Below are 13752 nucleotides of genomic sequence, written 5' to 3' on the forward strand. Positions count from 1 at the left end.
GCAGCCACCCTGGGAGCATGAGGGTCTGGGGGCTGCCTGCTGCCATGGTGGGTAAGACCCATGGCCCCCCAGAGCCCTGGAATGTCTGCTCCCTGGGGCTCTTCTCTGGGGGTCTCCTGTACCCCCCCAAGAGGGGCTGGTCCCCACAGCTCTTCTACTGTCCAGTGCAGTGAGTCAGGCTCTTCCCAGTTCCTCTCAGTCTTCGACTTGCCCGTGTGCAGCCACTGCCTCTTGGAGGAAGGACATGGGGCATGTCCTGAGGGGCCCAGGCAGGTGTGAGAGTGCTGTGCCCATGTCTCAGCTTTGCCTGTCCTCGGAGAGCATGTTCTTCCCCTCTCATCCCCCAGCTCTGAGCTCCCACAGGGACAGACAGGGCTGGTGCTGGGTGCCGTGTCCTCTCATTGGAGATCCTGAATGGAGTCGAGAGAGGTGATCTCCGGACCGGGGCTCATTGTTGGCACCTCCCGAGCCCACCGCGTCCTCCCACAGAAGCCCTTGGGGGATGGGGGCGATAGGGCAGCCCCAGCTGGCACTCGCTGTCGGTGTCCCCAGAACCCACCGCCGCTTTTTGGGTCTGCAGGTCTTTCAGCGCAGGGGTGAGGTTGAGGGGTACGCGTGCCACGCCCCGCCGCATCCCCGTGGCTGCGCTGTCACACACCGGGTCACACACGGTGTCCTCGCGCGCACACGAGTGCCAGGTGCCACATGCCCGCACGTCTGGCGGTGCCGCCGCTGCGGTCACGCTCCTCACGCGCACGGGGCCGCGCGCTCCCCCGCGGCCCTCGCACGGCTCACCCCCGCGGCCCGGACCCTTCGGCGCTCGGCTACCCGCGCCTGGCCGGGCGGGGGCGGGGCCTGCATACTGATGAGCGCGCGGCCCCATTGTGCGCGGCGGCGGGCCGACCCCGCCCCCGGCCCCGCCCCCCGCGGAGCTGCGGCCGCGCGCGGCTGAAGATCCCGCGCAGCCTCCGCGCAGCCGCGCGCGCCCCGCGCCGCCAGGGCCATCTTGGGCCGCCGCCGCGGTGAGAGCGGGAGCGCCGGGCGGGGGGACGGGGCGGAAGGCGGGCGGGGCTGGCGGTGCCCCCGCGGGCCCCCCCCGCCGTGCCGGGGGTGGTGGGGGTGGTTGCCATGGCAGTGGGGGGGGCCCGGCCCCGGGGCCTGTCCCTGCGGTGCCGCCGGGGAAGGAGCGGAGGGGGCTGTCACCGCCGGCGAGGGGCGCCGGGGGCCGGTGGTTCCGCGGTGGCGGCTCCCGGGAGCCGGGGCAGGCCCGCTGCGGGTGTTCCCCTCTCCGTGTCTTTCCTCGCGGCGACCCCGTCTCCGCCGCCCTCCCGCGGCGCCGGGAGGAACCGAAAGCGGCGGTGACCCCGCGGCCCCCCGCTGCCGGGCCCGGCTGGAAATACCCCAGGCAGCGGGGCGCAGTGCCGGGCCGGGGGCCGTGTCCCTTCCCCGGGAAGTCCCCGTAGTTCCCCCCGCCCGCAGGCGCGGGGGAAGCCCCCGACGCCCGCCGCCCCGGGGAGCTCTGACGCCGCGGTGGCCGGCGCGGAGCGGGGGGGGCGGCCCGGAGCGGGGGCGGCGCGTGCCGGCCGGAGCCCCGTGCCAGCCGCGGGCCGGACGCCGAGCCCCGGCCGCGGAGGCTGGGGGGTCGCGAAGCCTACGGGCTGTCCCCCCCCCCCGCCCCGGCCTCTCCGGGGGCGGCCGCCCCTCACCCGCCGCTCCACTGCTTCCCGCAGCCCCAGTGACAGACGGTGCCGCCGTCCCGCAGTGCCCGCCGCGGCCTCGGAAGACCCAGCCCACACCCGCTGATGAGCTCCATGAACCCCATGAAACCCTCGCTGCCGCCTGCGCCCCACGGGTGGGCGCCGGGGCAGCGTCCCTCCATCCATCCATCCATCCATCCATCCATCCATCCATCCATGCATCCATCCCTCCCTCCATCCCTCCCTCCATCCCTCCCTCCATCCCTCCATCCATCCTTCCATCCATGCATCCATCCCCTTGTCTGTCCCTCCATCCTTTCCATTCTTCATCTATCTGTTTCTTCAATCCCTCCATCCCTCTGTCCCTCCATCCCTCTGTCCTTCATCTTCATTAATTTGTTTTTCTTTCTAGTGATGGTTCATTTGCATACGAGGCTGTTCCTTGGCAACCAAGCACCAATCAGCCGCCGGGATCCCTCTCCGTGGTAACCACTGTCTGGGGTGTCAGCAACCCCTCCCAGAGCCAGGTACCAGCAGCACCCCCACCCCAGGCATCCCCCGCACCTGGATGCTACTGCCCCTGCCTGACCCACTGCCTCCCATTGCGCCCTCCAGGTTTTTGGCAGCCCCATGGGCCCTGGGGGAAGCAGCTCCAGCACCCCACTGCTGCCTGGCATGGCAGGCACCAGCTCAGGCATGAGCTCCCCACCATTCCTGCCACAGCAGCCCTTTGCTGAGGGGGCACCAGGGAAGGGCTATGTGCAGCCCAGTGTCTATGGGCGCAACACCTACCCCAGTGGGCCAGGCTTCGCTGCCAGGTAAGGACAGCCCTGTGCTTTGTGGCCTGGCATGTGCCCTGCTGCAGGGAGGGCCACTGCATTCCCCTTCCTGCTTCTCTGTTCTCCAGCTACAATGGTGGCCCGAGTGGCCCTGGAGGGATGGGGCTCCCCTCGCACGCCAGCCGGGCCACTGCTGATTTCACCCAGGCAGCAGCAGCTGCTGCTGTGGCTGCTGCTGCTGCCACAGCCACGGCCACAGCCACGGCGACGGTGGCGGCACTGCAGGAGAAACAGAGCCAGGAGCTGAGCCAGTACGGTGCGGTAAGAACCTGGATGTGGCAGAACTGGGGAGCTGACAGCCCCCCTGGCCTGCTGTGACCCTTCTCTCTTTGTTGCTGCAGATGGGCACAGGGCAGTCTTTCAGCAGCCAGTTCCTGCCCCATGCTGGACCCCGTGGCCCCAACAGCATGAGCCCAGCTGGCATGGCAGGTGTTGTGGCCCCTTCTGGTGTCTCCCCTGTGAGCATGAGCCCAGTGCGGGCGCCCGGGACTGGCCCCCTCTATGGTGGGCAGCGAGTGCCTCAGCACACCTACCCTGGACCTCCCCAGAGCCAGCAGCTGCCCCGCCAGGGCCTCAAGCGGGCGTACTCCAACGAGGTGAGTGCCGCGTTGGTGAGGGCTATGGCATGTGGTGAGCCCCTTTCCCACTGGTGCTGACTCCCTGGCCCCACAGGGGTACCCACCGCAGCAGTACCTCCAGGGCGGGCAGTACGCTGCAGCTGGTGCCCAGTATGCCCCCAGCGCCCCCCAGTCCTCCGCTCCGTCCCCCTCATACCCTGGCCACAGGCTGCAGCAGAGCGTGGGCCAGTACCTCTCCGCTTCAGGCAGTGCTGGACCCTATTACAAGGTACCACAGGGGAACGTGGGCAAGGGGTGGAGGTCTGGGTGTCCACCATGCCCCGGTGCCAGCCCCTGGAGACCCTCCTCCTCCCATAGCCAGCTGACCAGTTCAATGGGCAGAGCACCAGCTTCAGCACCTACAGCCAAGCAGCCATCAATGGGGTGAGTGTGGCAGCGGGCGGTGTGGGGGCTCTGCTGGCCTGGCTGGACGCTGAGGGCACGTGCTGCCTCTACAGCCGGGCCGGTCACTGCCGGGCTACCCCAGCTCGCCGCTGGCCGGGAACCCCACGCCGCCCATGACACCAGGCAGTGGCATCCCCACCTATGCGTCCCCTGGGCAGGATGTCAAGTCGCCCTTCCTGGCAGACATGAAGCCCAGCGTTGCCCCCCTGCACCCATCCCCTTCAGGTGGGTGTCCCTGGTGCGGGTGAGGGGGACTTTCACAGAGATCACCCCCGTGTGTACGGTGCAGACCGCGCTCCTGACAGCTCCCTGGCCTTTGCCCCTTTAAATGGAGGGTGGGAGGGAATTCAGAGAAGAGGCGTGCCCACTGCCAGGGTTTGGGGGCTGATTGAGGCAGGGGTGGGCTGCCGGTGACTAGTGGGAGGGGCTTGTTAAAAGGGTGTGGCCTCAGTGGGCGGGGCTTTATAGGCCTGCTGTTTTGGTGGGGACTTCTGCTTTTAGAGTGGGGCTTGGCTAGGGTGCGGTTTCTTGGAGCGAGCGGGAGGAATCTGCGGTGGGGTGGGCTTCCTCCAGAGGGGTGGGAGGGGGGTGGTCACCGGGGGTGGGGCCACTTTGGCTGGGAGGGGCTTCCTGCATTGCCCGGGGCGCGGTGTCCGGGGTGGGCAGGGTCGCGTAGGTTGGGCTCCCTGCAAGGTGGGTCCTCGTGCGGTGGGCGGAGCGAGGCTGGGGCGTGGCCAGGGTGTGGCTGGCGCCCGGGGAAGGTGTTCTTTCCCTGATGGCGGCGTCCCGCAGGGCCGGCCCCCGGCGAGGAGTTGCGGCTAACCTTCCCGGTGCGGGACGGCGTGGTGTTGGAGCCCTTCCGCCTGCAGCACAACCTGGCTGTCAGCAACCACGTCTTCCAGCTCCGTGACTCTGTCTACAAGACCCTCATGATGAGGTGGGGATGCTGGGGGGCACCTTCTGGAGTGTCACACAGTGCTGCTCGGGGGGTGCTCTATGGCACCGTGTGCTGTGGAGTGGGGCTATGCTGGCAGCACAGCTGGGCACTGCGTGTGCCGTGTGGCATGGGGATGTGTGGCCTGGTATGGCTGGGCACAGCGCTGTCCTGCATCACGGTGTGAAGTGTGGCTTGGCACAGCTGTACTGCCGTGGTTCAGCGTGGTGTCATGGTGTTTGGCACGTTGTGGCACAGCCTGGTGCTTTGGGGCATGGCTTGGCATGGCACAGCATGGTGGGATGTCGTGTGGCCTGGCACAGTGCTGTGCTGCTGTTGGGGTTTGTCACAGTGCCATATGACTCAGTGTAACATGGAATGGCTTAGCACTGCATGGTTCTGCGTGGCTCGGAGCAGGGAGCAGCATGGTGTGGTGACACGTGTGGACACACCCCCTGCCCACACCCTGCCTGTCCCCAGGCCTGACCTGGAGCTGCAGTTCAAGTGCTACCACCACGAGGACCGGCAGATGAACACCAACTGGCCGGCCTCCGTGCAGGTGAGCGTCAACGCCACGCCGCTCACCATCGAGCGTGGTGACAACAAGACCTCCCACAAGCCACTCTACCTGAAGCACGTCTGCCAGCCTGGCAGAAACACTATCCAGATCACTGTCACCGCCTGCTGCTGTGTGAGTCACCAGGAGGGTACCAGGAGAGGGAGGGTGGTGGCTGGGGCCGCAGCTCAGCCTCCTGTCTCTCCACAGTCCCACCTGTTCGTCCTGCAGCTGGTGCACCGGCCCTCGGTGCGCTCAGTGCTGCAGGGGCTCATCAAGAAGCGCCTGCTCCCCGCTGAGCACTGCATCACCAAAAGTGAGCACCTGGGGCTTAGCAGGATGCACTGTGGCAGGGAGGCCACAGCAGGATGGGGGTGATGCTGCAGTGTTGCCCAGGTGCCACCACGGTGCCACACCCGTCCCAGGGTCCTGGTTCTGACCCTTGGTGCCTCTCACCCTCACGTTCCCAGTCAAGCGCAACTTCAGCAGTGGGACCATCCCGGGGACACCAGGGCCCAATGGTGAGGATGGCGTGGAGCAGACGGCCATCAAGGTGTCCCTCAAGTGCCCTATCACCTTCCGGAGGATCCAGCTTCCAGCCAGGGGTCATGACTGCCGGCACATACAGGTAGGGCGTGGTGATGACAGGGTGCTGTATCCAGTATCCTGCCTCTTCCATCTCAACTGCTGCTCTCCCCACAGTGCTTTGACCTGGAGTCATACCTGCAGCTCAACTGCGAGAGGGGTACATGGCGGTGTCCTGTCTGCAAGTGAGTGAGGTCTGCAATGGGGCCATGCCCTGTTGTCCCTGCCTGCAGGGCATGGGTGTGTGCTTCACTACCTGTGGGGAATCTATTTCCTGCCCTGGGAGAGGAACAGTTCTTGCCTTAGGGGGAAGTTCCTGTCTGGTGGGGGTTCCCATACCTCACTCTCTGCCTGCAGTAAGACGGCCCTGCTGGAGGGGCTGGAGGTTGACCAGTACATGCTGGGCATCCTGATCTACATCCAGAAGTAAGTGCCTTCCCTTTGGCCGTCTGTCCATCCATGCCTGGTCCTGTGCCACCCCTGGGGGGCTGTGCAGCCAGTGCCCCCAGCCTCACCTCCCCTGTGCTCCTGCTGTCCCCAGTTCAGAGCATGAGGAGATCACCATCGACCCGACCTGCAGCTGGAAACCTGTCCCTATCAAACCTGATGTTCACATCAAGGAGGAGCCGGAGGGGCCAGCGCTGAAGCGGTGCCGGACACTCAGTCCTGCACACATGGTGCTGCCCAACATCATGGAGATGATTGCGGCCCTGGGGCCTGGCTCTGTGCCCTTCCCAGCATTGTCACAACCTCCAGTGGGGGCTGCCACCGACTACGGCACCCCGGGTACGGGGGGGACCCATGGGGGACAGGAATGAACCCCATCCCTGTGTGTGTGTCCCCCAATTGCCCCATTTCCTCTCACAGGTTCCAGCTTTCTGGGTCCTGGGGGCTTCCCAGAGCCTTTTGCTGCCCCTGGTGTCCCTGGCCCCTCAACGCTGAGTGACTTCACACCAGGCCCCTCCTCCATCTCCTACCAGCCCAACATCCCAGGCAGCCTTCTGGCCCCTGAGAAGCCTCCTGTGCCCCCTCTGTCTGCACAGGTCAGCTGGCCTATAGGTGGAGGGACTCCCCCCAAGCCCTCATGTCTCACTCTGGATGGGCTGGGGGTCCCGGGGGAGGGAGTGTCTCATGGCTGTACTCTTTCCCCGCACTCCCCAGCTTCCCCCAGTGGGACGAATGGAGCCGTCCCACCCCGCCGTGCAGACAGGGTTGCACAGCGCTCCCTCGGGCAGCCAGCCCAGCTCCACGCTGCACTCCCGGGGTGCAGGGGTACGGCCGCCCCTGGGAGCCCCGGCCCACACCGCCGACCTCGTCTTCCCCCCCGCATCCAGCATGGCCGCGGCGGGCGATGGCTCCGAGGCTGCCCTCGACGTGAGTACTCGGGGGGGTGGACAAGGGTCCTGCCGCTGGCTCGGGACCCCAGCTGCTGCAGGGGGGTGGGCAGAAGCTGCGGGGAGCCGGTCATCACACACTGCCGCCCCCAGCTCCTGCCCGAGCTGACGAATCCTGATGAGCTGCTCTCCTACCTGGGGCCCCCCGACCTCCCCAGCAGCAGCAACGATGACCTCCTGTCTCTCTTCGAGAATAACTGAGCCATCCTTGCCCCCCTCCCGGGGCTGGGGGGCAGCACTGTGTGCCCCTGCCCGCTGCAGAGCTGGGACCCCCCACAGTGGGGGCTTTCTCAAAGGGCTGCGATGGGACAGAGGGGCTGAGCCCCCCCAGAAGCACAAGGCTGTACATAGTGTAGAAACACTACTGCTCCCCCGAGACTCCCCATATTTAAAGGCAAGTGCGTCACTGCGGGGCTGCCCGTGCCCCCCTATCAATGTGCAAATGCTGCTGCCCCTTTTACCGCACGGGTCTGGCATGGGGCGTGGAGCTCAGCTCCCCCTGCCCCGCGCCGAGCTGCCCTGTATGTCCTCGATGGCTATTAAAGGATCCTTCTGCAGGGTCACGCGTGTCCCCCATCTTTTGTCATCCCGCGGCCCCGCCACTTCTCTGAGCGCGCAGGGGAGGCCCTCGGGTGGCGGGAGGATCCAGGCCTCTGTCCGGGCAGAGGGGGGAGGTGTGTCTCGAGTAGCGAGGGAATCCTGCCCTATCGCCGAGCAGCGGCGGCCGGGCCGGGCGGTGAACCGGACCTGTGGCGTCAATCATTAACTGGGGCCGGCTGGGCGGTGCTGCAGTCCAACGGCGGAGGAGGGCAATCGGGTGTCTCCGCACGTCGGGCGGTGGGCGGCCAGGGGTGGGCCGCAGCTCCGGTAGCTCCAAGCCCCAGAGGCCCTGGTGCCGCCGCATCCCCCGAGCCGCCCCTCACGGCGGGCCAGCGCCGCGCCCGCCTCCCCTGCGCCATCCCACCGCTCCTCGCTCTCCGCACGGCGCATGCGCGCCGCGCCCTGCCCAGCGCCGGACCGCGGCCCCCGCCCCGCCCGCGCTTTTTTCCCCCTTCCCCCCTCTTTCAAACGCGGTACCGTCGATTGGTTGCCTGCCCTGCCACTCCGCCACTGTGCCAGCGGCCGTTGGTCGGCGCTGCGAGGGAGGCGGGCCCTCCTCAACCCTATATAAGGGGCGGCGGGTCGCTGCGCTCCTTCTGCTGCGCCGCGCCCGCCGTACGGACGAGTGTCTGCTGCCCTGCTCGTGTGTCACCATGGCCAACCCCGTCGTCTTCTTCGACATCGCCGCTAATAACGAGCCCCTGGGTCGCGTCACCTTCGAGGTGGGCGCGGGAGGCGGCCGGGGAGGGGCGGGGGGTGCCACTGCCGTTTCCTCGCCGGGCGCGCGGGGCGCGGGGCCGGTGAGGGGCCAGCAGGCGCCGCGCGTGCGCGGCGGGGGCGCGTTGGTGGCTGCGGGGCTGCGGCGCCCCCGGCCCGGCGGGGCGAACAAAGGGCCCCGAGCGTCGCGCTCGGGCGGCTCCAGGAGCGGCGGCGCGGTGCCAGCCCAGGGCGCGCCATCGCCCGAGGCAGTCCGTGCGCACCTGGTCCGCTGCCGCTGGTTCCCCGTTCCCGCCGGCCTCCGCTCCGCCCCGGGCCGGGGGGGCGCGGCAGTTCCCCCCCCCCACTGCGGGTCGCGGCCGTGGCGGCTCCGCCGCCATTTTATCGCAAGGCCCCCGGAGCATCGGGATGAGCCGTGTCCAGCTCCCGGGCGGTGCTGCCCGAGTCTGGGGATGCCGGCGGGGAGTGCCGGCAACCCGATCACCGCGGGATTGTCGCTGGAGGGCGAAGCATTTCTCACCCCGCCCGGGGCGCAGAGCATCCCTGGCACGGCCGGGCCTGCTCCGGGCGCCGCGGCTGCTGCGGATTCGGAGCCGCGCTCCCGCACGGGCGGCGCATCCAGCCCAAAATCCTCCCGAAGCGCTGGGAGGCGGCGCGCGCGCCCCGCCCAGGAAGGCTTGGGCACATTAATGTTTAATTTAATCCAGGCCAGCGGAACGAACGCTTCTCTGCCCCGCTCCTGAGATGAGCGATGCTGCATCTGTTAGTTCAGAGCTTGCAGATAACCGTGTGAGACGGGGAGGAATCTAGAGCTGCTGGCACGGCCCAGAAGCCCCTACCCGGTGGGGGTCCCTGGGCTCGGAGCAGTGTCTGGGGGGATTCCCGCGGTCTGGACTGGCCTCGGCGAGTGGGGGGCAGTGGCCAGTTATCAGCCCAGATTTGACAAATGCCTTTCCTGTCTTTACAGCTCTTTGCAGACAAGGTGCCGAAGACAGCAGGTTGGTAAAACAACTTTGGCTCCACTGCGACTGTACCAACTCCTGAACTCAACAAATCTGTTCATGGTGGGGTTTTATTTCCTTTGCAGAAAACTTCCGTGCTCTGAGCACTGGTGAGAAGGGATTCGGCTACAAGGGGTCCTGCTTCCACAGAATCATTCCTGGGTTCATGTGCCAGGTGCGTGGTGCTCCTGCTGCAGTGGGTAGGTGGGTGGGTAGGTGAGGCAATCTGGCTTTCCAGGTGGGTTTTGGAGTTGAATGCTGGCAGACTCAGGGTGAGAGGTTGGTTCTGCCATTTGCCTGCACCCAGCTCCAGAGTGTTCTTCTGCACCCATGCCCTGAAATACTGCCTTTTCACAGGGTGGTGACTTCACACGCCACAATGGCACTGGAGGCAAATCCATCTATGGGGAGAAGTTCCCAGATGAGAACTTCATCCTGAAGCACACGGGTCCTGGTATCCTGTCGATGGCCAATGCCGGCCCCAACACGAACGGTTCCCAGTTCTTCATCTGCACTGCCAAGACCGAGTGGTGAGTCGTGGGCTGTGGGAGGAGGAGCTGGGGGGTCTGCATCTGGGAGATGTCCTGTGTTGGGGGATGTGGGACCGGCTGTGACTGGTGCTTCTCCGCAGGCTGGATGGCAAGCACGTCGTCTTCGGCCGCGTCAAGGAGGGGATGAATGTGGTGGAGGCCATGGAGCGCTGCGGCTCCAAAGATGGCAAAACAAGCAAGAAGATCACCATCACCGACTGCGGGCAGCTCTCGTAAACCCTTCTCTCACCGACTGACGGCTCCTCGGGCAGCCTGGGTGCCACAGCCCGCTGCAGTTCACCCGCTCCCACCCCAGTCCTGATGTACTGCTGCGTTTCTACTGGGTCACGGTCCCACTGGGCCGCAGTTACCTTCGAGTCTAAATAAAACGAGTTAAACTACACACACCATAGCGGTTCCCTTCTGTACCCAGCTGGGGAGGGCAGGGTTTGGCACTGGTGGGAGGGGAAATAAAAGGTGTTGAGGGGGCAGGAGGACCCCTGCTAGTGGGGTGGTTACACCAGGCACCCCAGGAGGATCCAGAGTGAAGAGAGTAAGCTGGTCTGGGCACTGAACTGATCCGTGGGGGTCCTTAGTGTTTTAGCTGGGGAAGGGTTGTGTTCCTTCAGCCACTGCCCTACACTTGTAAATATAGGAGGGGCAGTGACACCCAGCAACCAGCAGCAAACCCAGATAACTCTGCTCCTGGTCTGTGTTTATCATTCTGCCTTTATTCTGAAACCACTGATTGCCTCCTGAAGCCATCCAGGAGTGGGTTCTGTTTCTGTGAGGACTGAAGGGCTCTGGGCTGGTCCTGCACTGCACATCTGGTTGAGTTGGGCAGCTGTGGGGCTCAGGTGGAGGCAGATGTGTGCCTATCTAGGCTGGGAAGGGCCGGTTCCCTGGCGCTCTGGGACATGAACTGGTTTTCCAGGCACAGATGAGGACTGCTGGTTCCTGGCCCAGCTCTTAGAGGTGCTGGGGCAAGCAGCCCAGCTGTTCAGGGGTAGGAGAGGGCTGCTGGTGTCTGAGTGGTTCACACCTTCTCCATCCTACCTTGAGGGAGAAAGGATGCCTGCTGATAGCTGAGAGTCTGGTCCATATGGGTGGGGGCAGGACATTCCTCTGGGATGCTGAACTGGTGAATTGCTGGAACTCCCAGGACAGTTTCTCTACAGCCAATACAAGGAAGGAAGAGAGATTGTGCTCCTGAAACAGGTGAGGCACTTCACCATCAATGCCCCTCTGTCTCTCTGCAGACCAGCACTGCTAGTGAACCGGGAAATGACAAGGAAATGCTCCGTGTAAGGTTCCTACACGTGGATCATGTGCATTGAGCTTTGTCTGCATCTCTGGGTGCCTGTGCCTCATGAGGCTGACCCCTTGACACGTGTCTGGGGTCTTTGTAAATTCTCATCAGGCTGAACAAAGAATTTGCCACCCCTGACTGGTGAGTTGTGACACCTGCCTTTCTTTCCCACTCCCCCCACCCTGGAACCCCTCAATATCCCCCAGGGACTCCCAAATTCCCCTGGGACTCCCCAAATCCATTCTGGGAACCCTCCCAAACAGCCCCTGGGACCCTTCCAAATCCACCCCAGGACTCCCAATGTTCCCCAGGATGCCCTTGAATCTCCCCAGTCCTCCAGGGATGCCTTGGTACCCTCCAACAGCTCCTCAGGAGTCCCTCAAATCCATATTGGGACCCTCAACATCCATCAGGACCCCCCTCCAGCCCCTGTTAGCTTCCCTGGTTCCCCAAATCTACCCAGGGTCCCCCCAAGGCAACTCTGGAAACCACAAATCCCCATCACCTCCCAATATCTCGTGGGACACTGCAGCCCCCTAGACCCCCAAAATCCACCCTGCACCCCCCAAATCAACACTGGGATCCTCACAAACAACCTCTGGGACACTCCAAATGGGACACTCCAAATCCACTCAAGAACATCCTGACCCCTCAAATTCACCACATGACACCCCCCCCCCCCCCCCCCCCCCAGTACCCTGGGACCCTCTGGCAGCCCCCAAATGTATTCTGGAAACCCCTCCCTCCCAGGAATCCCCCAAACACCAAGTGAGACCCTCCAGACTGCCCTCCCCACAGTTTACCCTGGAACACCAAATTCCACCTTCAGAATCCCCACAAACACTCTCTGGAACCCTCAAACCCCCTCCAGGCCCCCTAAATCCACCCTCGTACACCCCAGAGTGCCTGGGAATGCCGCCCCCCCCAGGACCCTCCAACCCCCATTAGATGCCCCCAAATCCACCCCAGGATCCTCCCTGGGGTCCCTCACCCTTCTCTGGATCCCCCAAATCCACCGAGATGTGCAAATATCTGCTGAGAAGCCCCTGGGACCACCCAAAACCACCCTGGGGCCCCCCTAAAGACTCCCTGGAGGCCCCTGGGACCACCCCTACACAAAGGCCCCCCCTCCACACTGTTCCAGCCTCACCATGTCCTTGCCTTCCCCCCAGCACATGGCCTTGTCCTCCCGCAGCGTCCTTGTGCACCTCCTGATGTCCTTGTGTCCACCCATCCCCCAGGGGCCTCCCATCCTGGATGTCCCCTGTGCCCCTTCCCCTGTGGTGACACTGGCTCCCTGTCCCATTAGGGGGTCCCTGGAGGGCTGTCTGCATGCCCCCAGGCTTTGTGTCCCCTTTCCCCACAGTGGATGTCCCCAGGGGGGGTGCCCTCCAAGTCTCCATGCTCAGGATCTCCCCAGGATGTCACCCCCTTGTCCCCCTTCCTGGGGTGTCCCCAAGGTCCCCCCAGGGTGACAACCAGCATGTTCCCATGCTCCCACCATGTCCCCAAGGTGTCCCCAGGGTGATGTGGCCCCAGACCAGGATGTCCCCATGTCTTGTCATGTCCTGATGTCTCCCACAGCCCCCCTCCATGTCCCCTATGCCCACCCACATAATTCCCAATCCTGTGCCTTCCACGACATCCCCCATATCCCCCTCATGTCGCCACATCCCCCATGTCTCCCTGTGTCCCCCAATGTTCTCTGTGTCCCCCTGTCTCCCCATGTCTGCTGGAGCTGCAGGGGGGCCAAGGGTGGTCCAAGGGGGACCCTTCTGTGGGGGTTGGGGGGGGGGGGGCTGGGAGGGTTCTATGGCACTAGGAGGGGACCTGTGGGTACTCGGAGTGTGGGGGTGTCCAGAGGGGCCGTGGCAGATCCTGGGGGTTCTAGGGGTGTCTCTGGGGGCTTAGGGAGGTCTAGGAGGACCTCTGTGGGTGCTAAGGGGTTGTTGTTGGGGCTCAGGAGAGCCCATGGGGGCTGAGAGGTTTGTGGGGAGGGGTCCTGTGGCCTCCATGGATGGGGGGCTGTGGGAAATGCTATGGGGGGGGCCGGGGCCCTTCCCCCAGGGGGAGGTCTGTCAGGGTATGGGGGGAGGGTCACTTGATACTGGGGCCCACTATCCTCTTTGAGGGGTACAGGGTGTTTGAGCTGCCTGTGGCTGGATTTGAAAGGACCCTGTGCCCTGAGAGTGTGTTTAGGGGGTTTCTGCCCCTGGGAGATGCTGCCAAGGGGTCAGGGGTTGCTGAGGGGCTTCAGAGTGCAGGTGATGGAGGACTCATAACTGTTCTCACTGCCCACTGCATCCTCTTGCTCCCCAAGGACCTGCAGCTGGCCTGACACCTGCAAGGGCCCCAGAGGGGGAGCGTCTGATGGGGGACACCCCCGGGATCCCCACACCATGGCCCAATCCCTGGCACCCACCCACAGGGGCCCCCCTCCTGATACCTTCACATCCCTAATCCTATGATCCCTGGGGGATCCCCACATTGAGACATCCCCCACCTGGAACTCCCTTCTCAATATCCCTCCTGAGGGCCCCCACCATGGCATCCTGCAAACTCCCTGAG

At 64.8% G+C, this 13752-nt stretch overlaps 2 protein-coding genes across 5 annotated transcripts; both read left to right on the forward strand.

The window, feature by feature from the left end:
• Positions 1-85: 85 nt before the first annotated feature.
• Positions 86-7588, forward strand: ZMIZ2 (zinc finger MIZ-type containing 2). Of its 4 annotated transcripts, XM_077191734.1 has the most exons (19): positions 896-1022; positions 1731-1852; positions 2110-2224; positions 2313-2515; positions 2605-2797; positions 2878-3132; positions 3209-3382; positions 3472-3537; positions 3612-3783; positions 4351-4495; positions 4973-5183; positions 5259-5364; positions 5519-5676; positions 5751-5818; positions 5991-6059; positions 6175-6419; positions 6501-6676; positions 6795-7007; positions 7121-7588. In XM_077191734.1, the coding sequence occupies exons 2-19, from the start codon at positions 1803-1805 to the stop codon at positions 7226-7228; spliced, it is 2727 nt and encodes a 908-aa protein (XP_077047849.1). In that variant the 5' UTR covers positions 896-1022; positions 1731-1802; the 3' UTR covers positions 7229-7588. The 4 variants fall into 4 exon arrangements, with proteins under 4 accessions (XP_054506542.1, XP_077047848.1, XP_077047849.1 ...); XM_054650567.2 differs by lacking the exon at positions 1731-1852 and having other exon boundaries at positions 86-1022; XM_077191733.1 differs by lacking the exon at positions 1731-1852 and having other exon boundaries at positions 86-1022; positions 6534-6676.
• Positions 7589-8196: 608 nt separating this feature from the next.
• Positions 8197-10278, forward strand: PPIA (peptidylprolyl isomerase A). The gene is made up of 5 exons (XM_054650571.2): positions 8197-8349; positions 9312-9342; positions 9432-9520; positions 9703-9875; positions 9977-10278. The coding sequence occupies exons 1-5, from the start codon at positions 8281-8283 to the stop codon at positions 10110-10112; spliced, it is 498 nt and encodes a 165-aa protein (XP_054506546.1). The 5' UTR covers positions 8197-8280; the 3' UTR covers positions 10113-10278.
• Positions 10279-13752: the final 3474 nt, after the last annotated feature.

Source organism: Agelaius phoeniceus, chromosome 30, assembly GCF_051311805.1.
Source record: "Agelaius phoeniceus isolate bAgePho1 chromosome 30, bAgePho1.hap1, whole genome shotgun sequence".
NCBI classification, from domain to species: Eukaryota; Metazoa; Chordata; class Aves; order Passeriformes; family Icteridae; genus Agelaius; species Agelaius phoeniceus.